Source organism: Zosterops lateralis, assembly GCF_965231275.1.
Source record: "Zosterops lateralis genome assembly, chromosome: 21".
Lineage (NCBI taxonomy): Eukaryota > Metazoa > Chordata > Aves > Passeriformes > Zosteropidae > Zosterops > Zosterops lateralis.
In genome coordinates, this window is record NC_139781.1 from 8,866,792 (window position 1) to 8,894,698 (window position 27,907).

The 27,907-nt window shown below is 53.2% G+C and overlaps 3 protein-coding genes and 1 long non-coding RNA gene across 4 annotated transcripts in view; 1 reads left to right on the forward strand and 3 right to left on the reverse strand.

The window, feature by feature from the left end:
* Positions 1 to 5,388, reverse strand: part of LOC310917709 (uncharacterized protein) — a gene marked incomplete at its 3' end in the record, with an annotated part of 35,977 nt that extends 30,589 nt beyond the window's left edge. The window contains exon 1 of the mRNA XM_083876203.1: positions 5,337 to 5,388. The remainder of the gene's footprint in view (positions 1 to 5,336) is intronic.
* The window catches only part of MTMR8 (myotubularin related protein 8), a 277,728-nt gene that overhangs the window by 215,996 nt on the left and 33,825 nt on the right, over positions 1 to 27,907 (reverse strand). The window lies entirely within an intron of this gene.
* LOC310917732 lies at positions 19,845 to 21,202 on the forward strand. Its single transcript, XR_014591475.1, has 2 exons — positions 19,845 to 20,501; positions 20,598 to 21,202. It is a non-coding gene; the product is annotated as an uncharacterized lncRNA (long non-coding RNA).
* Positions 24,088 to 27,430, reverse strand: AMER1 (APC membrane recruitment protein 1; the record flags this gene model as incomplete). The annotated part of the gene is made up of 1 exon (XM_083876584.1): positions 24,088 to 27,430. The coding sequence occupies one exon, from the start codon at positions 27,428 to 27,430 to the stop codon at positions 24,275 to 24,277; it is 3,156 nt and encodes a 1,051-aa protein (XP_083732710.1). The 3' UTR covers positions 24,088 to 24,274.

Sequence of the window (27,907 nt, forward strand, 5' to 3'; positions counted from 1 at the left end):
CCATGCCGGGCCACCGCTCACATCACTCCCCTTGTTCCCTCACACAATAGGCACTTCTCCCAGCCACCAGTGACACGGGGCAGCTTTAAACTGATTAACAGTTCTCTCAGACAAGCCCTGAGTGTGCGGGAGGCCCCTGGCAGACAATGGCAGCCCAGAGGCAGCACCAGCCGGTGCCCTGTGCCAGCAGGAGAGCAGCAGCAGATGAGCTGCAGGCACTGCCAGCGTGGCCTCTTCAGCTCAGGGACACAGGGCTGTGCTGCTGCCAGGCTCCCCATCCCTCTGCCAGGCACGTGGCAGCACGGGCACAGCACAGGAGCTGCTTGGGTCCCTGTCCATGCCAGCTCACAGCTGTTCAGTCATCCTGCAACACAGAGTCAGCACAGCCTCACCCTGCCCAGGCTGCTCTGCTGGGGCACCACGAGCTCAGGAGAATCTCCAAGCTGAATTCTGTCCTGGCACTGCAGGGATGTCACAAGTGCAGCTTCACTCTTTACACCCACCCTGCTCTGCTGTTTTCCCCTCTTTCCCCCTTTCCACCTCCATGCTGAGTTCTGTCCTGGCACTGCAGGGATGTCACAGGTGCACAAGTGCAGCTTCACTCTTTACACCTGCCCTGCTCTGCTGTTTTCCCCTCTTTCCACACCAGCTCACAGCTGTTCTGCCACCCTGTAACACAGAGCCAGCACAGCCTCACCCTGCACAGGCTGCTCTGCTGGGGCACCACGAGCTCAGGAGAATCTCCAAGCTGAATTCCGTCCTGGCACTGCAGGGATGTCACAAGTGCAGCTTCACTCTTTACACCCACCCTGCTCTGCTGTTTTCCCCTCTTTCCCCCTTTCCACCTCCATGCTGAGTTCTGTCCTGGCACTGCAGGGATGTCACAGGTGCAGCTTCACTTTTCACACCCACCCTGCTCTGCTGTTTTCCCCTCTTTCCCCCTTTCCACCTCCAAACTGAATTCTGTCCTGGCACTGCAGGGATGTCACAGGTGCAGCTTCACTCTTTACACCTGCCCTGCTCTGGTGTTTTCCCCTCTTTTGGGACGGCAGCCAGAAGGGAATGAGAAACCCAAGAAGGGTGAGCATCCATCCCTGGACAGAAAAGTTTTTGGATGCTCCTGTTGGCAGGTAAAACATCCTGAAAGGAGCTGTGGCTCACACAGGTGAGTGAGCAGCAGCTTTTGCAACGTGCAGAGAGCCCGGCCTGGGAAAGGCAGCTATCACTGCCAACCATCTAAGCCACAGAGATCAGTGAAGGGAAAAAGGCAAAGAGAAAGCAAACACAGGCAGAGCAGATCACTCCAACACTCTGATAAGAAACCGAGGCACGGCCAGGTGAACGGCCTCGGTCCTGTGGCAGGTGAAAACAAAATTTCCATGTGTTCTGCCTGCCTAAACACCCTGAGATCCAGGCCTCGTGTGCTGGTGTCTCAAAGGCAGCACTTGGTGGGTTCTGCATCCCCCAAATCCTGATTTTACACCCCTCAGGGTGCGCCTGCTCCATCTCACCGGGCTACACAAGGTGTCCACCCCACCCCATCCACAGACAGGAGAGGGCTGAGCAGCAAAAACACTGCAAACTCCAACAAAACACTGTGCCCTGCTTCATCCTCTGAGTTTTCCCATAAAAAACCAGAGGGGCGGGTTTGGGCAGAAAAACAGAGATCTGGGCTAAGCACAACCCAGAACTCTGGCTTTGTGAACTCTGCACAAACCCAGCCCTGACCACCCCACCACATCCTTTTCAGCACAGCGAGACACTGGAGGATGTGAGCAAGCCCTGAATCCTGCCCCTGCCCCAAACAATAGGCTCTGCAATAATGGTGCAACCAGAATTTCCTGTGCGGCTGCGAGCGCCAGCTCCAGGGAGAAAACACCCTGGGAAAAGCTCTGCCACAGGAACACGGAGCCAGGGCAGCTCCTCCAGCCTCCTGCCCGTGCTGGGATGTTCCTCTGACAACAGGGAAAGCACCACAAGCTGGTCCAGGCTGAGAAAAAACCATCCCAGAGGTTTGGAACAGAAGGGATCCAGCCTGGGAATGGATGTGGGTAATCCATCCTCACTGCAGCTTTTGGTAACATCTGGACTTGGCTTTTTCTCTCATGGATGTTTCATGTCCTGCAGGGTTTGGGAAAGCAGCACAGAGCAGGCTGGAGTTTGGGAAATCTATCCTGGGAAGATGGGACAGGTACAGCAAGGACAGAGCTGCTGATGGCATCAGGGAACTGCAGCCAAAATGTTCCAGTGTTGGAGCTTCTGCCTGAGGAATGAGGGATCAGCACAGCCCCAAACACTGAGACAATCCCAAACACTGGGAAAAGCCAAGGACAAGCTCCTATAGCACCCCAAACACTGGGAAAATCCCAAACACTGGGAAAAGCCAAGGACAAGCTCCTACAGCACCCCAAACACTGAGAAAATCCCAAACACTGGGAAAAGCCAAGGACAAGCTCCTACAGCACCCCAAACACTGAGAAAATCCCAAACACTGGGAAAAGCCAAGGACAAGCTCCTATAGCACCCCAAACACTGAGAAAATCCCAAACACTGGGAAAAGCCAAGGACAAGCCTATACAGAAAATGAGGAATGGTGGATGATCCCAGGCTGGAGCAAGGGAAGAGCACAAGGAGGGCCCTGAGAATGAAGGAGGAGCAGAGGCCACAGCCACCACTCTTCATCTCCATTGAGGGGGAGAAAGGGAGAGAAGTCAAGTCTGAGAAGAAAGGAGTAGCAGGAAGGTGATTTTAAGATTTGGTTTTATTTCTGCACACCTTCCCCATCACCCCAGGCATCCCATCACTCTGGATGTGCAGAGAGATCAGCTTTTACTGCAGAAGGAAAAAGCTCAGGAAGGGGGTGATGGCACCTGAGCCAAGCCTAGCAACAATCCTGAACAACTGGGGATGCTCCAGCACCTCCAAGAGACCTCCTGGAATGAACACAAACAGCCAAATTCAGTCCTTTCCTACTGGATTTATCACACAAACTGTAACCCAGCAGCTGGGTCTTCAAAGAGAGAAACACAAGGTTTTCATTCCATTTTTTTTTTTTCCATCAGCTCCCCTAATTTGTCTCTGCCTTATTCTCCCCAGGGCTGTGGGCACCAGGGCAGGGCTGACCCCAAGCAGCCCCTTAAAATCCCCCCTGCACCTGCAGCAGGTAAATGTTGAAGGGCAGAAAAAGCCAAGCCTCAATGCCAGGATTAAGGAGGACTCTGGGTTTGGGATGAGGACAGAGATGGTGAGGATGGAAAACACACACAACCTGGGACCCCAAATTCAACACACACTCCACACAAAAAAACCAACCCCAGAGGCTCCAGCACAGCTCCTGCTGTGCAAAAAGGAAGGACAGGCATTAACTGAGTCAGGATGAACAAGGAGTAGCTCAGCAACACCCTCCACAGAGCTGTGGCCTCCTCAGCCTCTTTCCAGAGAGGAAGAGCAGAGAAACTTCATGCAAAAAACCCAGAGCTCTCCCTACAGCAAGAAACAATTGCTGGGAGATAACTGGAAAAGGCATTTTTAAAGAGTTTCCTCAGGAAAAAAATAAAAAATAAAAAAAAATCCAAGGCTACTCCAGAGTTTCTTATTTTAACAACTACTTGGAGCCAGCAGGCTGCAGTGGGACTGGGACTGGTCTCCTTGCAATCAGCAATAAACAACCCAAAATTCATTTGTTAGTGTTTATTTGCACAAGAATTTTCCCCAAACTCCACAGCTCCCAGACCCATCACTGCCTCATTCTCCAGCTGAGTTCACCCTGCCACCAAAATCCTTTTGTGATGTTTGCAAAATGCCCCCTCTTCTGGCAAATCCCAATTCAAGTTTTCAGGTCGGATGAAGAAAACCCCAATAAATCTGTCATTTAACGGAAAATTAATACCATGTCCTGATGTCAGCACCGAGCCAGAAATAACCCCCTTCCCACAGCTCTTGCGTGCTGGATGAGAGAAAGCCAAACACGACAGATTCTTCATAAAAAACACCCCAAAAAATCAAAGTTGGTGATGGTTTATGGCCTAAAACGAGGCTGGCAGGGGGGCACACTTGGTGACAGCCACAGTTTGTGGTGCCAGAAGGAACTTGGCCCATGGAGAGGCCCAAGGAGATGCTCAGGCACAGGAATTTTATTAAACCAGCCACCATCAGTGCAAAAATTGGACTTTGGGATCAAAAAACACAAATACAGGGGCAGGAATACAGGCAGAAATAACTGCTCCGAGTGTCACTGGGTTGCAATAATTAATTAACTCCCAGACTCAGATCTTTGGCATCCCCCAGACTATTTCTGAGGCTCAGTGAGGTAAATTGAAAAACAAACCCATTCTCAAACTTCACCTGGAAGTTTCAGAGGACCCTGGAAGCTGGAGAGAACAAAAAACTCACTGAGCAGGATGGCTGAGAGCAATTAACACTCAGAAAAATGAGCAGTAACTGGGCAGGAGCCTCCAGTGCTTGGGAACCAGGATGGGAAGAAAATAACGTTTAAAACAGGGGTGGGATGAAGCAAAAAAAATGGAGTAAAGCATCAGAAATCAACCTGTTGCACCTGTGGCTTTTAGAACAACCAGACTCATGTTTCTACAGCAGATTTTTCTGCAGCAGTTCCAAGGAGGGGATGCATTTTCCATCCCCTTGTGATGATGCACCTGCCTCTTCCTCCTCCCCAGCAGCATTTTGGACCATCCTTTTCCACCTGTGCCCAGAGCTCCTGGGGGTCCCACCTGTTCAAGCCCCTGAGCCCAGGGACAGCTCTTTGTGCAGGAGAAGAGCAGGACAGAGAGGTCACTGTCACCTCTCAGTGTCACCCAGGGGGACTGGGAGCAGCTCTGAGCCCCTGGACACCCCAGGGATGATCCTGGGCAGCTCAGTGTCCCCCTTTCCACCCCACCAGCTCTTCTTGCAACGCACAGAAAAATCAAATTAATTCCAGGACAAGGAGGTGGCACAGCAAAAATTAGGCACTCCCAGATTCCCTGTCTGGTCAACGAGGCACCAAATAATGAGGTACCCAAAGCTTTGCTCCAGCACTCGCTGTAACAAACCTAAATCTGGCAATTTTAATTTCCCCCAAAGCCAATCCCAGACGATACCGGGGAGGGATAGAGCAGCATTCCATAAATATTTGATTTAAAGAGTTACAGTGGGTTTGGATGGAGCAGGGTGAGGGTTTCACAGGACCCACAGGAACAGGGGCCGGGATTTGGAGTCACTTGTGCCTTGTTTTATAACCAAAGCCCAGGGAGGAGCAGGGAGGTGACACCAGCCATTAATCCCACAGTTTGGAAATCTCTCATTTCATAAACGTTCAGGTGGAAAAACAAACTCACCAAGTGGAGGTGGGAAGGGGAACCCTCCAGCCGAGCTCTGCAAACACCCGAGTGACACTTTCTTCTCCATCAGCTTCCCCAAAACCACTAAAAAAGGAACGTTCCCACCACAAAACTCCCACTAAAGTCCAGAAAAATATTCCCCTGGGTTTTCAACTCAGCCTGGAGCTGCAGTGACCCATTTTTTCAGGAGCTCACAAGGATTTAAACCTCAAACCCACTCGGTTCTGAACCTCTGAACGGAAAATAAACTCAGACCTGCAGCAGGAACTGCCCCGAGCTGGTGTTTCCTCAGCAGCCAAAACAACCCCAACAAAGAAAAAAGATCCTCCGCGTGATGTTACATAAAAAAAATTGAGTTTTGAGAAATTAATCCAAATTTTTCTGCTCTGGGAGCAATCCAGGGTTTGTCCTGCAGGTTCCTGAGTGGGGTTTATGGGGTGGGGATATAAAGAGAAGGGATGGGATGGTTTATTGTCAATAAAGTTGTGGTTTTGGGGGCAGCAGGGCTGTACCAGCCCCGGTCTCTTACCTCGCTCGCTGCAGGGTCTCGGTCCCGGCGATCAGGGAAAAAACTCTGTGCTGGTGTCGGGAAGTTGAAATGTTTTTTTAAAAAAACCCTTACAAATTAAAAAAAAAAAAAAAAAAAAAAAAAAAAAAAAAAAAAAACAAAAAAAAAACCAAAAAACCAACCACAACTTACAAATTAAAAAAAAAAGCTTAAAAATTAAAAAAAAAAAAAAAATTAAAAAAAAATCTTACTAATTAAAAAAATCTTAAAAATTAAAAAAAAAAACTTAAAAATTAAAGAAAAAAACTTTAAATTAAAAAAAACCCTTACAAATAAAAAAACCCTTAAAAATTAAAAAAAAATCTTAAAAATTAAAGAAAAAACCTTACAAAATAAAAAACCCTAAAAATTAAAGAAAAAAAAAAAAACTTAAAAATTAAAAAACCCCTTACAAATTAAAAAAAAAAGTCTTAAAAATTAAAAAAAAAAAAAGCTTACAAAATCAAAAAAAAAAAAAGTTTAAAGTAAAAAAAAAAAAGTTTAAAGTGAAAAAAAAAAGTTTAAAGTGAAAAAAAAACGTTTAAAGTGAAAAAAAAAAAGTTTAAAGTTAAAAAAAAACTTTAAAAACACGCAAAAAAAAAAATTTGAATTAAATTAAAAAAAAAAAATATTAAAAAGCGCCCAAAAGTGCGAAGAAACTCAAGTTGAAAAGCAAAAGCAGGCGGCGGATGGGGCTCCCCGCTCCAGGGGGCGGCTGTGGCTGCTGTGCCCCCCCTGGGCTGGGATCCCCTGGGTGCTGCTGTGCCCCCCCGGGTGGGCTCCCCACGCTCAGGGGGCTGCCCTGGCTCTGGCTGTGCCCCCCCGGGTGGGATCCTCTGGCTGTGCCCCCCCGGGTGGGCTCCCCACGCTCAGGGGGCGGCTGTGGCTGCTGTGCCCCCCCGGGCTGGGATCCCCTGGCTCTGGCTGTGCCCCCCCGGGTGGTGCCCCCCCACCGTGCCCGGCGGTGCCCGCCCGCGGCCAGGGGCGTTCGGGGGGCGCCCGCGGGGGCCCGCCTGGGGCCGCGCTGCTCCGCGCATCCCCCGCGCCCCGGCGCGCCCCGGCCCGCCCGGAGCCTCCGCTGGTCCTGCTCTGCTGCTCTTCTGCTGCTCTGCTCCGACAGCGGGCGAGCCCAGGGATAACTGTGGATTGCTCCGGGATCCTGCCCCGCCCGCCCGGCACCGCCCCGGCCCCGCCGCGCTGATCGGGGGCTCGGGGGTCTCTGTGTTGTGTTGTGTCCCCCTGTGCTGTGTCCTGTCCCGTCCCCGCCCCGCTCCTGCACAAGAACAATCGGAGGAAGCAGCGCAGCTCCAGCCCGGCCCACGCACCCCCGGCAGGACAAACAGCCCCTGGGGTTTGTCCCCCCCTAAAGGTGCCCTGTGAACCAAATCAGCCCTTCTGTGGTTATAAATATTCTATAGAAAACACCTTTTCTTCCCTTGGACACAGCCCGAGCACCCAACACCAGCTCTCCCATCCCTCCTGAACACCCAACACCGGCTCTTCCATCCCTCCTGAGCAGCCCACCAAATCATCCCTTCTATAGGGACACAAAGACTCCTTCCTTCCTTCCTTCCATCCCTCTTTCCTTCCTTCCTTCCTTCTCTCGGACACACCCTGGGCACCCGACACCGGCTCTCCCATCCCTCCCGAGCAGCCCCACACAGCAGGAATTAAATTTACCTCGATGTTGTCCAGGTTTGTGAGTCCCGAATTGCTGTCACAGGGTGGTGGTTTCTTTCCAGCTTCTCTTGTTCACTTATTTCTGGGAGGAAAATCCCCCCTTCTTTCCCCTGCTGGGAGAGGAGGCAACACAGCCCCAACCTGGGTGTGACCAGGGGCTTCAAGTCACTCCTGGAAACCCAAAACACCTGAAGAATTGGGTCTCACCAGGGGCTTCAAATCACCACTGAAAACTCAAAACACCTGCAGAATTGGATCTGACCAGGTGCTTCAAGTCACTCCTGGAACCCAGAAACACCTGGAGAATTGGGTCTGACCGAGTGCTTCAGAATGAAACCCAAAACAACTGGAGAATTCACTCCTGAAAACCCAAAACACCTGGAGAATTCACTCCTGGAAACCCAAAACACCTGGAGAATTCACTCCTGGAACTCAAAACACCTGGAGAATTGGGTCTGACCAGGTGCTCCAAATCACTCCTGGAACCCAAAACACCTGAAGAATTCCCTCATGGAAACCCAAAACACCTGGAGAATTCACTCCTGAAAACCAGAAACACCTGGAGAATTTGGTCTGACCAGGGGCTTCAAGTCACTCCTGGAAACCCAAAACACCCAAAACACCTGGAGAACTGGGTCTGACCAGGTGCTCCAAATCACCACTGAAAACCCAAAACACCTGAAGAATTCACTCCTGGAACTCAAAACACCTGGAGAATTGGGTCTGACCAGGGGCTTCAAGTCACTCCCACATGGACAAATAGGAGCTCACACAAATAAAAAAATTACTTGGAAGAAACGGCCTTTAAAACATTAAAAATATTACAGGGAAATTAAATAATTATTTGGACAAGGCTTAGCGGATTTAATTGCTGCTTTTCCTTGGTGTGTAATTGGTGTTTTAAGTTATGTTAAGAGTGTTTCCCGTGGAGAGAGGCAGGTGTGTGCCACAGAACGAGGCTGTTATTAATGGGATAACCACAATTAAGTGTAATTGGGAGCATCGTATCAATCACTCCTTTGGAGCAGCACAAGCACAGAGTTTTCTTTCCAGCTGTTCTTCTCATGGTTTCAATGATCTACCAAAGCTAAAGAAAAGACTTAAAATTCATCAGGGGCAGCAAGAAAATCCTGAATTTTCTGGTCCATTGATGATGGGGAGTTAATTTGAGGGGCAAAATTCCATCCCAGATCCTCCCAGGAACCAAGAGCTGAAGGAACAGTGTCGTGGCAGTTTGAGGCCAAGGTATTTCCCAAGGAAAGCTCAGCCCTGCTGGTCCCACACAGGGGTCACATCCAGCCCCTTCCCCATCCCAAAAATACCCCCAGAGCTGCTGGTCTGGGGATCAGACACCTGGGAATGGGGATTCTTCTCCAAGCTGCATTTAATATTCCCAAGAACATGAAACTGTGTCGTCCCCTATTTTCCTCCTTGAGGGAAGCAGCTAAAAATTCCCTTTTCCAGGAAAGGTGAAAGTCTGAGGGGGTCACACAGCTATATAAGCTGGGCTTGAAGAAAATCTTTGGATGCATAAAAAAAAAAAAATAAAATAAAAAAAAAAAAAATAAAAAAAAAATCACAAAATCCAGCGGCAGCAACACTGATGTGCCCAATAAGATGAGGGTAACACCTCACAACCCTCAGCCCTGTTTTCTCCCCAGCTGTGAGGATGTAGCAACCTTGAAATTTTAAACAGAATCCACCAGACAGGGCCAGAGCCACCATCCCTCCCTCCCTCCCTCCTCACCTCTCCCCCAGCAGACACTTTGCTTCCAGCTCCATCCAAGGACACAACCCCCCCCCAGGGCCATCCAAACACGGCTCCTGAAATATCTCTGAAGTGCAAAAAAAAAAAAAAACCCACAAAACAAACGCGATAAGGAATTAGCAGCCTTATGGAAACCCAAACAACGCTTCTGCAGCGATGGAGGAGTCAGAAAATGTGATTAAATTTGATTAAGGGGTGCCTGTGAGGAGCTCTGCCCCACAGAACTGCAGCTGCCTTGCCCTCAGGTTTTGCAGAGGGTCAGATTTGCAGCTGGGTTGGGTCAGGATTGGGTTGAAAAACACTCAGATTGATAAAAAGGGGTCTTGATAAACTTCTGCTGGTAGGTGCCCACCCCATCCCATAACCTGCAGTCCCTGCCACTCTCACACCTCTCCACAGGTGATGTGTGCACTGAAATCCGTGAGAACACAAGGCCAGGACTCCTTAATGCTCATTTTTAATTCAGACCCCATTCCCAGGTGCTACAGGCTCCTTTCCCTGCCCAGAGAGATTCAGCACTTCCCAATAATCCAAATTTATTCTTTAGCTTTCACCTTTATTAGGTCCCAGCAGTTTCTTGTCTCCTTTCATTTTCTATTCTGTTTAATTCAAACAGTTCCAGCTGAGACAGGACACAGATCCCAACACCCTCCCACCACAGCTGGGCACTAAATCAGAGCTCCCAGGTGGGCACAGGCTGAGTTTTGCTGGGCCAGCAGCTGGTGCTGTGCCCTGATCCAGGCAGGGAATCCCATGAACTCCCTCCAGGCCACAGGGGCTGTTTGGGGGAGAGAAACAACCCCTTACCCCATCCTGGGAGTCAAACCCAAACAAAGCCTCCCAAAAACAGATTATTTCCCAGCTCAGTTTTTTCCTCTGGCTCTCAGGATGGACAAACGCCTCTAACTGGGCAGGGGAGGCTAAAATTCAGGTGGGCTCAAAGAAGGCAGGCACAGAACACCCAACACTCAATTTCAGAGCCTCCAATTAATTAATTAAGTGGTGATAGGGACTGGGTTTACCTCCGTTTAGGGATAAGCTCTGCTCACCACCAAACCACACTCATTGTCACCCCATTGGAGCTGTAACCAGGCTCATTGTGCTCCTGCACCCAGCACTGGTAATTCCGGGGTGACTCCTCTCCCTGCCCTGGGCTTTGCCCATTCCTTCTCTCAAGGGTAATTTTTTAGGGAGGGGAAGGAGCCTGGGAGGACAATCCTGGACCAGCAGGAGCTGAACATCACCCACATCACCAGAGCCTGGCGGTGAAAAACCACAGCAGGAAACAAACCCAGGGAGGAGACCTGGAGGAAAGGAGGGACCTCCCTCCCCAAGGTGAGCTCTGAGCCTGGGGCGCATCCCTGGAGCTGCTCTGCAATCCTGGGCTGGTTTTCCATAACTCAGCAGAGTTTGCAGGATGTTTCTTGGTGTTCCCTGTTTTTCTGGCCTGGCTTTGCAGGGCTGATGTGCTGCTCCAGATGTGAGGTTTTCCTCACCCACTGCAGGGTTCTCCTTCCACCCCAGAGCGTGTCCCTGGCTCCAGCTCCGTCCTTTGCCTCTGCTCCACCCCGGAACGAGCTGAGGAGGATCTTGTCTTGACAAGAAACCGCCTGGCAGAGGAGCAAACAACAGCCAACATCAAGAGTGAGCACATCCCCCAAATCCGCCCCACGCCCAGGAGAGGCAGAGCCCGGACACAGCCTTTGGGGTTTGCGGGAGGAGCTTTGGGGTTTGGAGAGGAGCTGCAGGGACGGGCTTTGGGATTGCAGGAGGAGCTGCAGAGATGGGCTTTGGGATTGCAGGAGGAGCTGCAGGGACAACCTGTGGGATTTGAGGGAGGAACTGCAAGGATGGGCTTTGGGATTCTGGGAGGACCTGCAAGGACAACCTTTGGAATTTGCAGGAGGAGCTGCAAAAATGGGCTTTGGGGTTTGCGGGAGGAGATGCAAGGACAGGCTTTTGGGATTGTGGGAGGAGATGCAAGGACAACCTTTGGGATTTGCGGGAGGAGATGCAAAGATGAGCTTTGGGATTTCTGGAGGAGATGCAGGGACGGGCTTTGGGATTGCAGGAGGAACTCCAAGGACAACTTTTAGGATTGTGGGAGAAGCTGCAAGGATGGGCTTTGGGATTGTGGGAGGAGCTGCAAGGACAGGCTTTGGGATTGTGGGAGGAGCTGCAAGGACAACTTTTGGGATTGCAGGAGGAGATGCAAAGATGGGCTTTGGGCTTTGCAGGAGATGCGCTTTGCCCAGGTGAAGCCCCAGGTGTGCTCGGGGCCGGAGCTGGGGCTGCCGCCTTCTCCAGCTGGGGAAGGGCAGGAATAACGCCCAGAGGTGGGAAAGGCCTGAGAGCGGCCCAGCCCATCCTGGGGGCTGCAGGGAGGGACTGGGATGTGGGGTTGGGTCCTGGAGCATCACCCCGACCCTGCACAGCCCGGCCTCTCTCTCCAGGCTCCACATCCCACACGGGACTGGCCCCAAATCCACAAGGAAAGGTGCTTTTTCCCCTTCACCCCAAGGAACAGCCCCTCCCCTGTGTCTAAGCAGCTCCAGCACACCTGGACAGTCCTTTTCCCTCTCATATCCCCATTCTTCATCACTTTTCCCCAAGCTGGGCTCTCTCAGAGCATCCCCCAGCCCCTGGATGGGAGTGACAGGAGCCACAGGCCGGCCCCGAGCAGCAAGTGGGAAAACAAGGAAACATTTCCATGTATTAACTTCATTTCCTCCCTTTCCTCCGGCCTGGCAGCCTCACAGGGGGATATTAATAGCTCGGGGTGGATGAGAGCTGTGGGGCTCCAGGATCCCAGAGCCTGCCCTGACACCCCCCTGTCCCCAAGAGAGGATGATCCTGGTGGGATCCACCCACTGAGCCACATCCCTGCACCTGCCCTGCAAACACCTCTCAGGAAAACACCTGAATTTTCCCTATTTCCCCGCCCCGGGATCTTGAAAACCATGTTTTTAACATCAAACCTGCTGCAATCCCATTCATTTCTCTTTGGGGGAGGAGGGAGCTGTGCTCTCCTGTATTTGCAAAGCAAACGGGGCTGAAGGAGCATCGAGGGGCAGCCAAAGTCACCCCTCGGTGACACGAGGGGACCCAAAGCCCCGTTTTCCCACCTCGAGCTCCATCCTTTGCTGGGTGAGGACACATTTCACCTCCTGCCAGAACTCACCCCAAAGGCTCCTCCAGGCACAGGGGATGGATTTGTGGGACCACCCCACTGAGCCAGGCTGGGATTGGGGCTGGGAACTGTCGCCTCCGACTTTCTTGCTTTCGAGTGTTTGACTTTTTGCAGCCCCGTTCTCACGCTGCTTCACATAAACAATATTGTATTCTTAGAAATTATCTGTGTGTTTTGCATAGTTGTTCTCTGAGGGAGAACTTGATTAAAAGTGAGAGTGACCAATGGAGTCAGGAGGTTGTGACCTCCTTGGGCCAATCTTTGCCCACTGTACAAAATGTAAATAAGTAGAATTGGAGTCAGATAATAAAGAGCCTTCCATGTTTGACCTGCTGTCCTCTGTGAGGGTCCACACCCACATCACAACGTGTTGCCCCTCTAAAAGCAGGGGTAACAAATGGTGACCCCTTTGTGTCTGAATAACAAGAAGCAGCGAGGAGAGGCCAAACAGGAGCCCCCGGGGGTGCCAAACCATCACCCCCATTGAGCAGCTCTGCCCCAACCAGTCCCGGCTCGCTGGAGATGGGCACGGTGTCTCCACAGGCAGGAGCAGCTCCGGGCACATTTCTGCAGCCTGACTCACACTGAGCCTCTGGAGCAGAGCCTGGGACAGCTCCTGCCCCTCCACGGGCACACCAGGGCTCCAGGGAGGCTCCAGGGAAGCTGCTCAGAGGTGGGAAACACAATGGAGTGCCGGCAAAGAAACCTTTTTTTCCAGAAATATCCCCCAAAGATCCATCTCCTCCACGGGCTCTGCAGAGGTGCAGCTCCAGCAAGGAAAAGAGGGGAGAATGGAGCGTCCCAGTACCCTGCAAAATACTCCAGATGGTTTTAAACATGAAAGAAATAATTTTATTTATCCAGCTTGCTCTGAAATCATGGAGTTTCACCTACTGCCGCCCTGGAGATAAAACCCACGATGCAGAAAACCCCCTAATTTCAAATGAAAGCCTTCAGAGCAATGGGGAGCCTCCCACCCACCTCGGAAAGCGCCTTCAGCTGCCAAAACCCTCTGCAAATCCTGTTTGGGAGCTCGTGTGTGGGGAGGTTCCTGCCCCACAGCCTCCAGCCCTGAGGAAACTCTCAAACACCACAGTGGGGGCAGGACCACTCCCAGGCAGGGCTTGGAAGGGTTTCCTGCAGTCCTGGCAGCTCCTCCTGGATTGGGAAGATGAAGCCACAATCCCCAGGGAAGTCTTGGGGAGGAAAGGAAATGCTGAGCTGCTCCAGGAGCGTTTGGGGTGGCTGCAGGTGATGGATGGAGCTCCCTCATCCAGCAGGATGGTTCTCCCACCCCAATCCCACCCCAATCCCATCCCAGGGCAGATCCAGCCCCCCCGTCTTAATCTCAGGGTTGTGGGTTCGAGCCTCACGTTGGGCACCAACTGTATAAATTATTCTCCTGCCCTCCTCCTCCCAGGGGCTTTGGCCAGCTCAGTGTCCTGGGTTTGGTGTAGGATGTGCACACAGTATTTATTCCATCCCCATCCCCATGAGCTGTTGGAACCAGGTGGGGCAGTGTTTTCCCAGGCCCCTCCTTTGGGCTCTTCTGCTCATGGCCCATCAATGCCTTGCCCAGGACTCACAGGGAACTCCCTCCAGGAGCTCTCTCTGTTTAATGGGCCATCAAGGAGCCACTGCACGACTCCTCATCCCATTGGGAGATGCTCCCAATGCCCAGGGGGAGGAGCCAAGCATTCCCACCTGGAGAGAATCTGGGATTTGGGACAGGACAAGCAGCCCTGAGCCACTGGATTCCCAGAGGAGCAGAGCTCCCAGACCTTTCTGTGGGATCACTGCTTCAGGAAGAGCCCCTCACCTGGACTGCTCCCCCCACCCTGCTCAGGGTGTGTTCTGACTCTGTCAGTGCTCCTTTGTGTTATTGCATTGATTTTATTTTATTTTTACCTTTTTACCTTTCTTCTTATTAAATTATATTTCTGACTTGGAGCCTCTCACTCGTTTTGCTTTCAAACCACAACACTCAGTTATTAGGAGGATTTGGGGAGAATTATACCAAGGATGAGGTGAGAGATCTCAGAAGAGGCTCTTTCCCCTGGACCTTTGTCCCAGGTGTTTATTCTTCAAAATTCCAGGGGGGAAAGAGGTAGAACAAAGAAAGGGGAGGAAATTTATCACCCCTGGCTTAGGGGAGAGACAGCTGGACCACAGCCAGGGGGGTCAGAGGAGGAAGGAAGGGTCACTCTAAGTGGTCAGGGACTCCAGGGGGTCAGAAGGGAGAAACCATTCCCCCAGAGAATTACAACACCCCAGTGTGGGGCTGTGGTGCCTGACACACCCCGAGGCACAAATAACACCCCTGGGAACAATTCCCCAGCCAGGTCCCAAAAATTCCTGCTCACAGCCTCTGTTGTGTGGCCTCTCCTGCCTCAGAGCTCAGTGTCCCCCTGGACACAGCTCCCAGCCTTTCTCCCAGATGCCAAAAAAATTTCAGGGCAGTTTTTGTTTGATGGAAAAAGCAGAGGTGAATCTCCCCCTGGATGAACACACAGATCTGCCTGATCTCGTTCTGGGTCTCACTGCAGCCCCTTCCCCTGGGGCACTGATCTCTCATGAGCCTCAAAACTCCCAAAACAAGGAGCTGAGGGTGTTGTGTGAAAGCAAAAAATATTCCCAGGGTAACAAGAGGAGTCAAGGAAAGGAAAATGGGCACAGAGGTGACAGGGGAGTTGTGCCAGTAAAACACCCAGGACACAGGGCCCTGATCCCAAACCCATCCTGGCTCCAGGCAGGGAGGGCCCTGCACTTTGCTCCAACCTGAGCTGATGCTGCTTTGGCTCAAAACTTGGGGATTTTTCTCCAGTGGAGCTCAGTATGTAACAACCCCATCCCCAACTTTCCCCAGGGCTGGGGCAGGGGGAGCCCAGAGGAGCTGAGCTGTGCCATCCTCCCCAAGGCACCAGAGCAGGAGCCCCCCAGCAAAACCAACACCCCCCGAGGGCAGGAGCCACATTTGGGATGTGGAATAGGAGCAGCAATGCCCAGCTGTGCTCCAGGCACCCAAACATTGGCACTTCCCAAGCTCCAAGTGTCACCTTGATGAAAATCTCCAGGCACACGCCAGGGAGTTCTGTGCTTTAGACTGGCTCTTGGGGGTGTTTTGGCAGAAACAACAACACAAAGCAGCACTCCTCCTTCCCTGGGCCTGGCTCACATCCAGATTTTACTTTTTCCCCCCTGGTTTCACACCAAGAGGCACCTTATTATCATAAACAAATAGTTTATCCCAAAAGGAGATGGGAGATAGATAGCAGCACATCCTTGGCACCCTGCACAGGAATAAAACTTCCCTGGGTTGCAACAAAAGCACAGGGAAAAGCTGCAAGCAGAGTGTGGGGGGGAGGAAAATCAGATCAAACAGCTCAGAGCAAACAGAACAAACCTCTGGATCAAAGCTGGAACAGCCTCACACGTCACTGTCCCATGAGGAGGAGGAGGAGGAAGGTCCTAGAGCCAGGTCCTTCACTCCAGTGATTTTTCCAGCCCTGGGAAAACTCAGGGAGATTTCTATCACTGCTTCCTGCTCTCAAACCAGTGCTTAGAACCCAAAATCCCTCTGCAGCTCCTCCTGGAGCCCCTTTAGGCCCTGGCAGGGCTCTGAGCTCTCCCTGGAGCTTCTCCTCTCCAGGTGAACATTCCCAATATTCCCAGCCTGGCTCCAGAGGGGCTCCACGGCCTCCTCTAGCATTTTCTTGAGGAATTCATCCTCTCATTTATTGGGGTGGGTTTTTTAATGGCAAATTTCTGTTTAAAACCATCTCGCATTAACCATGGGCAGCGCTGGGACATCAAATCCTGGTTCTCTTTTTCCATCCTCTCGGTGTCCCCTCCCATCCCCAGCCCGTCCTGCCTCGGGCACTCCGTGTCCCGGCCTGCCCTCCTTTGGAAAACAGGATTTCTCTTTTATGGAAAAACAGGATTTCTCCTTTAGCGGCAGCGCGGAAAGGGAGGGAACCCTGGAGCGGCCGGTGCCGGGCGGGACATCCCGGGGCAGGTGGGGAGCCCAAACCTGCCCAGGTTTGGGAATAATAACACTGGGTTATTTCCACACACCCCCAGCTCCAGAATGGTGGGACTGGGAGGAGGTGGGTGGGGTTTAGTGGTGTCTGCACTGAGGGTTTGGGGTGGGATGACATTCCCATTCCCATTCCCATTCCCATTCCATTCCCTTTCCCATCCCATTCCCATGTCCCATTCCCATTCCCATTTCCATTCCCTTTCCCTTTCCCTTTCCCATTCCCATTCCCATTCCATTCCATTTCCCATTCCATTCCCATTCCCATTCCCATTCCCTTTCCCATTCCCATTCCATTCCCATTCCATTCCCAATCCCATTCCCATTCCATTCCCATTCCCGTTCCCATTCCATTCCCAATCCCATTCCCATTCCTATTCCCATTCCCCTTCCCCTTCCGATTCCCATTCCATTCCCATTCCCTTTCCCATTCCCATTCCCATTCCCATCCCCATCCCCATCCCCATTGCCATTCCATCCCCATTCCCATTCCCATTCCCATCCCTTTCCCATTCCCTTTCCCATTCCCATTCCATCCCCATTCCCATTCCCATTCCCATTCCCATTCCCATGTCCTCTCCCCATCCCACCGGCTCTGGATCAGAACCCAACCTTCACCAGATTCCACAGGAGACAAAACCACCATAACCATAACAATTTCTGTGTTTTGTGGGGCTGTCCTGTGGGGCTGAGCTCATCTCTGTGTTTTCCCCTGTCCCCAAAAAGCGCTCCAGGTCCCCAGGCTGCCTCTGAGGAATTTTGGGGAGACCCAGCTCAGCACTGAACATAACAATAGAACAAAGAGAAACAGTTTTAAACTAAAATAGGAGAGATTTGGATGGGATATTGGGCAGGAATTGTTCCCTGGGAGGGTGAGGAGGGGCACAGGGAGCCCAGAGCAGCTGTGGCTGCCCCTGGATCCCTGGGATGTCCAGGGCCAGGCTGGGATGGGGTTTGGAGCAGCCTGGGACAGGGGGAGGTGTCCCTGGGACAGTGAGAGGTGTCCCTGCCCACGGATGGGCTTTAAGGTCTTTCTAATCCAATCCTTTCTGAGATTCTGGGATTCCACGAGCTGCAATAACGGAGTTCTCCCTTAGAGGTCAGCCCAGCACCAAAACTGGCCCGAAATTCCTCAGGGATGGATACAATCCCTGCCAAGAGCTGGGATTTGGTCACCAAGGCCCTCCAGGGTGGGCAGGGGATGGTCCCCAGCTCCTGCAGACCCCCCCCTCGGTGTTGCCAGAGGATATTCCCAAAGGATATTCCCAAAGTTGAGCTCTCTCGACTCCTTTCCATGCAGGGACTGCTCTGAGCTGTGTGGCTGCCCCTGCCTGGAGAAAGCCTGGCCAGCTCCAGGGTTTGGGGAACAGGATGGCCTGGTCCTGCTGTTGTGAATTTTTTCATGCCCAGAATAGCCAGAACAACCCCTCAGAGCTTTTCCTTATGGTTCAATCCCTCCTTCCCTCCTCCTTTCTGACAGATAAATATGACTCAACAAAGAGACACCCTCCCAAAAAACAAAATTAAAAAAAAAATCCCTTCACTAACAGCTCCTCCATCAGAAAAAAAAAAAATACTCTTCTTTCTTTGTTGTCTTTTTCTTCCCCAAATCCCTCCAGCATTAAACAGATTTCAGCATTGTTCTAAAAATAGAGGGATTAGAAATAATCCTCCGGCACGGAGCGACTGTGGGGATGTGGCTGGAGGCTGCCCTGGGGGCCTGGACCTTGGGGGAGACCCAGGAACACCCAAAAACTGGGGCTGTGGTGAGGGGGGACATTGCTGTGTCCCAGGACAGGAATCCCAGGACAGGAATCCCAGGACGGGAATCCCAGGACAGGAATCCCAGGATGGGTATCCCAGGATGAGTATACCAGAACAGGAATCCCAGGACAGGAGTCCCAGGACAGGAATCCCAGGACAGGAATCCCAGGACAGGAATCCCAGGATGGGAATCCCAGGACAGGAATCCCAGGACAGGAATCCCAGGACAGGAATCTCAGGACAGGAATCCCAGGACAGGAGTCCCAGGATGGTTGTCCCAGGACAGGAATCCCAGGACAGGAGTCCCGGGACAGGAATCCCAGGACAGGAATCCTTGGACAGGCGTCCCAGGACAGGAATTCCAGGACAGGAATCCCAGGACAGGAATCCCAGATAGATATCCCAGGATGGGAATCCCAGGACAGGAGTCCCAGGACTGTCCCTGGCTGTGCTGACCCAGTGGGAGCCACCAGCTGGGAACTGACCCTATAAAATCAGATGGAGAGGGAAGGGAAGGGAAGGGAAGGGAAGGGAAGGGAAGGGAAGGGAAGGGAAGGGAAGGGAAGGGAAGGGAAGGGAAGGGAAGGGAAGGGAAGGGAAGGGAAGGGAAGGGAAGGGAAGGGAAGGGAAGGGAAGGGAAGGGAAGGGAAGGGAAGGGAAGGGAAGGGAAGGGAAGGGAAGGGAAGGGAAGGGAAGGGAAGGGAAGGGAAGGGAAGGGAAGGGAAGGGGATGAACAAACCCCACTTGACCCCTGGATACTGAGAGGGAAGATTTTGTGCCACCTGTCACCCAGGGGTGCCACAAAGGTCCCCAGGCCATGCCAGAGCCGTTTTCCTCAGGGCACAGGAGCCTGAGAACCCCAGCAGTGACACAAACCCCTCGTGTTCCCTCACACGGTGCAAAGTTGTTGTGTCGATGCTTTTCAAATCAATTTGGGGGAAAAAAAAAAAAAAAAACAAGAAACACTTCAAAGCGTGAGATACATTCCTGTGATGACAACCGAGCTTTTGTCAGCTGGAATTTGTTTTGCAGCAAACGAGTCGGTTTGTGTTTACAAGGAGACAATTAGGGCTGAGGGTTTGAAGCTTTCCTGGTGGGATGGGCCATCCCAAGAGCTGATCCTGCTGTTCCTCATGGTCATCATTGGCCTGGAATCTCCAAAGGATGGAGAGGGAAAGGCCAGAGCCTCCCCAGCTCCCATTAAGGGTCCCCTCATCAGGCTCTCCACATAATTCCAGCTTCTCACAAATTCAATTTCTGCCCGGGGAGGGCAGGACTCTTCTCCTGGGTCTTCCAATGCATTTGGAAATCCTGGGAGGCACTTGAGGATCCAAGATAAATCCATCCCTCTCTGCCATCCCAGGGATGTCCCAGCTCAGAGCCAGGGAATCTCTGCTCCTGTCACTGCTGGAGCCCAGAGAAGAGGGAAAATCCTTAAAGGATGGATATTTCCCTGGGTTCATTTAATGAGGAGCCTCACTCTGCTCCAAAGGGTCTCTGTTGCCTTCCCCCATGGAAAATTCCACCTCACTGGCAAATAACCAACAGCCAGGAGAGGAAGGGAAAGGAAAACATTGAATCGGGGATAAAATAAGCACGAAAACGCCAAACCACCAGTGAAATGCAAATGTTCTCTAAAAATCTGCAGTTTATTCATTAGAATTCAGTGAAAGGAACATTCATTTTAAAACACAATCAATACATTAAAAACTTGAAAGGACTAGTAGCGATGAGACCAGGAAGGAAACAAAAAAAATAAAACCAGAAAAAAACCAAATTCAACCAGGTTGGTCAACCCGGGAGGAGTGGGATGGGGCAGCTGAGGACAAGGGTTAATTCTTTATTTCCTTACAATTGAGAGGCTTTTTTGGGATTTGAATCTCTCCCTTCACCCAAATGGAGCTTTGGGGTGAGCCCATGTGGGTGAGAAGAGCAGGAAGACCCAGCTGGAGAGGAGGGAGCCCAGAATTCCAGGGAATGTGGAAGGTGGGTCTGAGAAACCTTCCCATCCATCCCTCTGGGGAATGGGGCAAACCCAATCCAGAAAAAAAAAACTTTTTAAAAAACACCATTAGGCGACAAGTTATTAATTAGAAGACAAAAAAAAATAAAATTATGCAGAGCCAAATCAGTGACAACTGCCACCTCTGCAAGGGGAAAAATGGGGGGGAAAATTTGTTTTGGGCTGGATTTCAGCATTCCAGCAGCTCTCCTCTCCTCTGAGCCCAAATTTCAAGGCAGTGTCATTCCAGGGAGGTGTTTTGGTGATGCAGAGCCCATGGCTGGAGCTCCCTGCAGGAGGGAGGACGAAATGGGGAGCCCTCTAATCCCAGGATTATTTAAGGAGGTGAAATCCTCAGGGTGAAATCCCAGGGGAGCACCAAGGAAAAACCTGTCCAAGAGCATTTCCATGCACCAGCCAGGGATTGAAGAAAAAAACCCCAATTTTTAGATAAAATAACATCAGCAGGAAAAGCCTCACTGAAACCTGTGGGCTTTTTACAACACTTGGGGGAGGGAGAAATCACCAGAAATGCACAAATTCAGATTAAAAAACAACACTGAAAAGCAAAGAAGGGAGAGCTGGGTGTGACAGAGGAGGGTTAAGGATGTCTCAGGTGTGTGCAAAGTGTTGGTGAGGGGCTGGGAAGAGGCCCCAGCACATTCCCAGGGAGCTGGGTGGGATCCAGGCACAGCAGCAGCAGCAGGAATGGCCTTTTCTACCACACTCCACTTGGAAAAGACAAGACACACGAGTAAAAGAACAGTCTGTAAAATTTCCCCGTGATTATAAAATGCCAAACTATACAAAAATAGAGGAAAAAATCGACCGTTTTCTTATGTGTATAAAAAAACAAACAAACAAACAAAATAAAAACCCCCAAAGTCCCCCAAAATGCAACACAGAATTTCTTGGTAGGGCTGACCCCAACTGGCAGTGGATCCATCACAACCTCAGTCCCTGCAAGGGACAGGCAAATTCCTCAAGGTTTTTTGTTTTTTTTTTTCCTAAATATCTTGGCAGGATAATCCTGATTTTTTCCTGCTGGTTTCAGGTTGGGAAGCCCTTTTGCATAAGAAGCCTCAGTGACCAGCCCCAGATGTGAGCTCCTCGTGTAAGGCAGTGTTGGACTGATCCAGCTTTGTTCCCATGTGGGTTTTATTTTTTTTTATTTTTTTTGGGGAAGAGTGGCTCAGCAGGCAGTGAAATCCAATCCCTACTACAGTCATCATTTAAAGGCTGAAACTACTGCACTGGAAATTTCAATTTTCTTTGGGTTAACGGGGCAGAATCTGCCAATAATCCAGCAAATTAGCGACTAAACTGCGTTAGGAAAACTCGTTTGAATTCCAGAGATATTTGCCTCATTGAATTCCCATCGAATTAAGAAGGAGAAACCTTTGGTATCGAGTCAGATTATCAAACCTTGGCTGTGCTGCTCCCACTGAACCTCCTCACCTCATCTCTCCACCCAACCCCAGGATGCTGTGGACACCTTGGAACATTCATTTAGCACCCAGACATTCCCAGCCCTCAGCAGGACTTTGGCTGAACGAAACTCCAGAGCCTGGAATTCCCCCCCAGATGCCTTTGGTGAGATGCTGAAAGGAAATAAAACAGGGATTAAACCCAGCCAGGGGTGTGAGGGGGTGACAGTGTCCCCTGTGCTGTCCCCAACAGGTTTGTGTGCTGGGAGTGGGGCAAGGTGGGCACAGAGCTGCTGCCCCAGCCTTGTTAATTGTTCATTAGCAGCTGTGCTAATGAGGGGAGACAAGCTCCCAGCCAGGGCAGCTTCCCCTGGCTCAGCACCTTCTCCTCTCCAGGTGTGGCAGCCCAGAGGGATGAGGGGACAGAGAGGTGGCACAGGTGGAGCTCCCCTGCAGCAGGAAAATATGGGAAAATTCAGGTTTGAGCCCGTGGATGCACAGGTGGATCTGCTCTGCAGGAAAATCACATCACACACGGGCTGAACCAGGCTCTGCCTCTCCCTGCTCCCCCTAGATAGGGCAGGGCAGAAGGAATCTCTTCTCCAAAGGAGTATCAGGACCTCATTTTGCTTGAGGGGGGAAAAAAACCCCATCAAACCCTTGTGCCTGGAAATCCAGGGATGGCAGAGAGCAGCTGATGGAGCCACATCCACGAGGAGCAGCAGAGTGACCCAGCAGGGCAGGACTCAGCAGGAAAATCGAGTCTGGCCCAGGCAGAGCCAAACCTCACTCCACAAATGTGGGAAAACTCCGCTGTTTCCACTTTGGGATTATTATTTTTTTTTTTTTTTTAGAATGCTACAAACTCTGCTGCAAAGAAAAATGGCAATGAGGTGATGGTGGAGGAAAAAAAAATCACTGGTAATGGGATTAAATCAGAACACAGAGCTTGGACAGGACAGGGAAGCAGCTTTGTGTCGTGGATTGGGGGTTTGGGATCACAGAAGGGACCAGGAGCCTGGACAGATGTCACAGGAGTTCACAGCACCCCCAGACAAACTCTGTCCCCTCAGCCTGTGTCCCTCCTCAACATTCCTTCAAAGAGACAAAAAAAAATCCCAAATCTCCAGCAGCTTCCAGCTTTTTTGCTCCCTCCACTCAGGAGGAGTGAAGCCCAATGTAGCTGCAGTCCATCCCAAATTCCAAGGAACACAAAACTTTTTCCTCCTGTGGGGTTTATGCGAGGAAAACAACCGTAAAAATAATTAAAATTAAATTAAAAAAGCCACAAAGCTTCCTTTTGAGAAAGTAACAGCATCTGCCACTTCACAGCTACAGGCACGATGCAAATTTAGCTTATTTCAAAGGCCTCATCCCTGGAGAGGCCACGAGGCCGGGACAAAGCACAGGAAAGGTTTCCACCAGGAATTCTGCACCGTGAAGACAGAGCACAACAAAGAAGGGACCAACACTTTGTTCTTCAAAGGGACACCATGGACAGCACATGTCTCTGAGCAAACTGAAACTGGACCTGGAGAACGTCATCAGCACACACACAAAAGCTCCTGCTTTCCTTTGGGGGCAAGGACAAACCAAATAAATAAAAATGTTGCTGCAAAGTTGCCCTTTCCAGCTGCCTGGCCCCGTCCTCGCTCTGGAACAAGTGGCCCTTCCTCCCAGCTCCCCACACTGAGCCCGGGGTGGAAGACATTCAAATGAGTCTGAACCAAAACATTTCACCCAGGAGAGGAAAACAGCCCCATTTCCCTCAAAAGTCTGCCCAAGGCTTGTTCCCCCAGTCCTGCACAAACCCCAACCTGCCACACCAGCAACGGGTCCAGGGGCTGCTGCTGCACTTGGTGCTGGAGAGGGCTGGAAAACCACAAAGTGCCCCAGTGGTGCTGAAGGATCTGGAGGCAGCTCCAAACCCCTCTGGAGCATCCACAGGGGCAAGGCCATGGCTGGCTGCAGGGGAGGAGCATCAGCCCAGCTCAACTCAAATCCCCTCCCCAAACTGCTCCAAATTTCCTCCCTCCTTTTGCCTCCCTTTCACCCCTGCTTGGGGAAAGCATGGTGGTGACACGGTGACATTCCTGCAGCTTGGTGACACAGTGACATTCTTGCAGGTACTCTGTGACATTCCTGCTGGGTGACACAGTGACATTCCTGCAGCCCCTCAGCTGGGTGACACGGTGACATTCTTGCAGATACTCAGCCTTGGTGACATTCCTGCAGCCCCTCAGTTGGGTGACACGGTGACATTCCTGTAGACACTCAGTCTCGGTGACATGGTGACATTCCTGCAGCCCCTCAGTTGGGTGACACGGTGACATTCCTGTAGATACTCAGCCTTGGTGACATTCCTGCAGCCCTCAGCTGGGTGACACGGTGACATTCCTGTAGATACCCAGCCTCGGTGACACGGTGACATTCCTGTAGACACTCAGCCTCGGTGGTGACACGGTGACATTCCTGCAGCCCCTCGGCTCGGTGACACGGTGACAAGGTGACATTCCTGCAGCTACTCAGCGTCGGTGACATTGCAAAGGGTGCCCCGGCAGGTGCCATGCCCTGGACTGGCCCTGCCCTTGAGGGGCTCCGGGCTCTGGGTGTCCCCAGCGCTGTCCCCAGGGTGCTGTGGCACGCCCTGGGCGATGCCCACGGGTTTGGCCCTGGCCCGGTGCTCCGGGGAGCAGGGGAAGCCAAAGCTGGGGGGCAGCTCTGCCTCTCCCAGGGGCACCAAACGGGACAGCTTGGGGACGTCCCCGTGGTAGCGGTGGGCCCGCCTGGGCTCGGGCTGCAGGGGCAGGTTGGAGGGGCGCAGCGGGGCCCGGCTCAGCTCTGCCTCCAGAGCCTCCCCAGTGCCACCCCGGGAGAGGGGCAGGAAAGGGGACATGGCGTCTGGCGGCTCTGCTGGCTCCCAGACACTCTCCACAGCCCCAGCTGGAGCGAATCCCCAGAGCTCCATCCCACCAGGAGCCACGTCAGTGCCGTGCTGGAGGTGCTGCAGGCCCGGCCAGCTCAAGCCACCCTCGGGAGCCACCAGCTCGCCCTCCTCCTTGCTCCTGCTTCTCCTGGCTCCTCCAGCAGAGTCTTTCCTGCCGGTTTCACGCCTGGCCCAGAGCTGGCAGGGCTGGGGGCCGGCCCGGGCGCCCTGAGGCTCGGCCAGCTCCACCTCCAGGCTCTCGGTGTCCAGCGAGCGGCTCCTGCGGTCCACGGAGAGCGGGGCGGGCATGGAGGGGCTCAGCCCGTGCAGGCGCAGGTGGCGGGGCAGGCTGGCCACGCCCCAGTTGCAGCTCTGGAAGGAGAAGCCCGGGGACATTCTCTCGTCACATTCAGCCAAGGACTCTTTCTGCCCGTAGCCGTCGTCGAAGGCCTCGGCGATGTCCTCGCCCGCCGTCAGCTCCGGGTGCTGCTCACACTCCCCCTCCCCGTCCTGCTCCACGTCCACCACGTCAAAGGTGACCATGGTGGGCAGGGCAGGAAGGTTCTGGGTGAAGGAGGAGCTGGAGGCCGAGCTGCCCAGGCTCTCGGACAGGCTGGAGAAGAGGGTCCCGCTGCTGGCAAACTCCACCAGAGCCTGTGAGAAGTTCACAGCGTGTTCAGGCTCGCTGCCCGCCTGGGGGTCACCTGGGGTGGGCTCTGCTCCACTGCCACAGTCCTGCTCTGGGAGCCTGAACCCAGGGAACAGCCCTGCCTTGCCTGGGGCCACGCTGCTGTGGATGGAGTCCCCAAACATCCCACAGTCCAGGTCTGCATTGAACCCCGGGTTGTTCTTTGTCAGCTGAATAAGGCAACTCCCAGGGCCTTTTTGGTTGTTGTAACAGTTCTCCGGGCACAGAGTCCCTGGAAAATCCCTCCACTCTGGATTTTCAGCCCTGGCCACTGCAACCCCACCGTTGACAGCCCGGCTCGGGGTGTGTGAGGCCACCTGCTCACTCCCAAGGCCACTCTGGCTCTTGCCAATGGAGTTGGCTGCTCTGGTTTTACATTCAATGCACTGCTTTTCCCGGGGACACTTCTCCTTGCTGGAGACATCCAGGCGTTTCAGGACGGGCTCCCTCTGCAGCTCCCAGTACAGCAGCTCCTTCTGAATGGCTGCAAGCCCCTCTTCTTCAGTCTCCATCAGCCCTCTTTTCTGATCCATCATCTGCTGGATCAGGCTCTTCTCTGCAGGGAGGCAGAAGTCCATGAAGTAGCTGAAGATGCCCTGGCGTGGGATTTTACCCTCAAAAAGGGATTCCTCACCGTGAGAGGGGCTCATCAGGGCATCAAACTCGTAAAGTGCATCACCACTGTAGCTGTCCCGGGGCAGTCTGTCCTTCTTGAGCTCCTCTCCAGCCTCATCCTCCGGCCCTGGCGTGGTGGAGTCGTAATATCCCTCATCACTGTTTGGGGCAGACTCCTGCTGGTCACTCTGGGGCGTCAGGAGGTCAACACCCTCCATGGCATCCCCCATGTAAGGGTGGGCATCGGCCTCGTGAGAGGCGTGTGTCTCCAGGCTGCTGCTGGACACCTGGGCCCCGTAGCTCCTGTCCCCGGGCACGGCGCTGTCCCACACCTGCTGCAGGTACTCCTCAGCCTCCTCGGGGATGGCCATCTCCTCTCCCCCGCCCTGGTAGGTGACGAGGCAGGAGCTGCGTTTGGCGGCGTCGCGGCTGCGCTCCACAGAGATGCTGCTCTCGGCGATGTCGGGCTCGGCGATGTCGTCCCCGCAGCCCGTCAGCGAGTCGAAGCTCTTCAGGGAGGTGACGTCCCCCAGCATGAGGCTCAGCAGGTCCCCTGAGGGCAGGCAGGGAGGCTCCCCCTCCATGAAGTCAGGGTGGAAGGCCAGCAGCAAACTCTCGCGGTCAAACTCGGCGCAGGCAGCAGCTTCAGCCTCTGATTTGGCATCTGGAGCGTCCCCGTTCTCTGGCACAGCTGTCGTGTCACCCTCAGAGCTGCCTCCATCAGCCGTGGGGCCCGTGGGCTCAGGGGGCTGCCCACAGCAGGAGTCACCCCCCGAGGGCCCTGGGCACACTGTGGCCTCAGGGCCTGGCCCTGCTGCCCTGCCCTCCACGGCCCCTGGGCTCTCCACTCCCATCCCAGGAGCATTTCCAGCCTCCTCCGTGTCCCCGTTCCACTCGGGGAGCTCTGCCTTCTCACTCTCGGCAGCCTTGCTCTTCCGGTGCCGCCGGATGCTGTTAAAAAACCCCTTCAGCCCTTTTTTGGGTCTGGGGAAGGAGGATTTCTCCCCATTGGGCTTTTTATCACAGCCCTCGATGCTCCCGGGGGGAGAGCCGTCCTGCTGGCCCAAATCCCCCCTGGAGCCGGTGTCCAGGCTGCGGGAGCTGGGCAGGGGCCCGGGCTGCCCATCCCTGCTGCCCTGCGAGGGGCTGTCGGGCTGTGTCCCGCCTCCCCTGTCACCGGCAGCGCTGCTCAGCCCGTCGTGGGTCTTGCACTTGCTGAGCCCTTTCTTGCCGCGGCCGCCGAAGAAGCTGGGCAGGGTGCAGATGCTGCGCTTGCCCCCGAACAGCTTGAAGGCCGTTTTCCTCAGCTTTCCAGGGGGCGGCTGCTGCTGTGGCTGCGGCTCGGCCACCAGCAGCACGGAGCCGTTGGCGCTGTCTGCAGGGCCGTCCCCGCCCTCCTGCCGCCGCTGGTCCCCTCCGTCCCGCTCCTCGGGGCTGCCCGTTTCCATGGCAGCGCGGATCTAAGAGCTGGAAGCGGCGGCTGCGGCAGCGCGGAGCTCCGGGAGCGGGGCTGGACACATCACCGCCGACCTGCGGCACAGGGAGAGGGCACAGGTGAGGAGGACACGCCGCCGGGAGGGGTTAGACATGAAGGCACCGCGCTCTCGGGGCTCCAGCAGCAGCTGGAGGAGCCTCCGAGCTCTCCCTCCACTTCTAAAATCCAAATACCGCTTGCATTTACCAGGAAAAGCACACAGAACCCCTGAGGACAGGCGGCTCTGACCCCTGCACCTCCTTGCTCCAAGCCCCGCAGATTCCCAGATTTTCTGTCCCCCAGGGGGATGAGGTTTGGCCACCTTAAAGAGCATCTTCCCAGATTTTCTGTCCCCAGGGGGATGAGGTTTGGCCACCTTAAAGAGCATCTTCCCAGATTTTCTGTCCCCCAGGGGGATGAGGTTTGGCCACCTTAAAGAGCATCTTCCCAG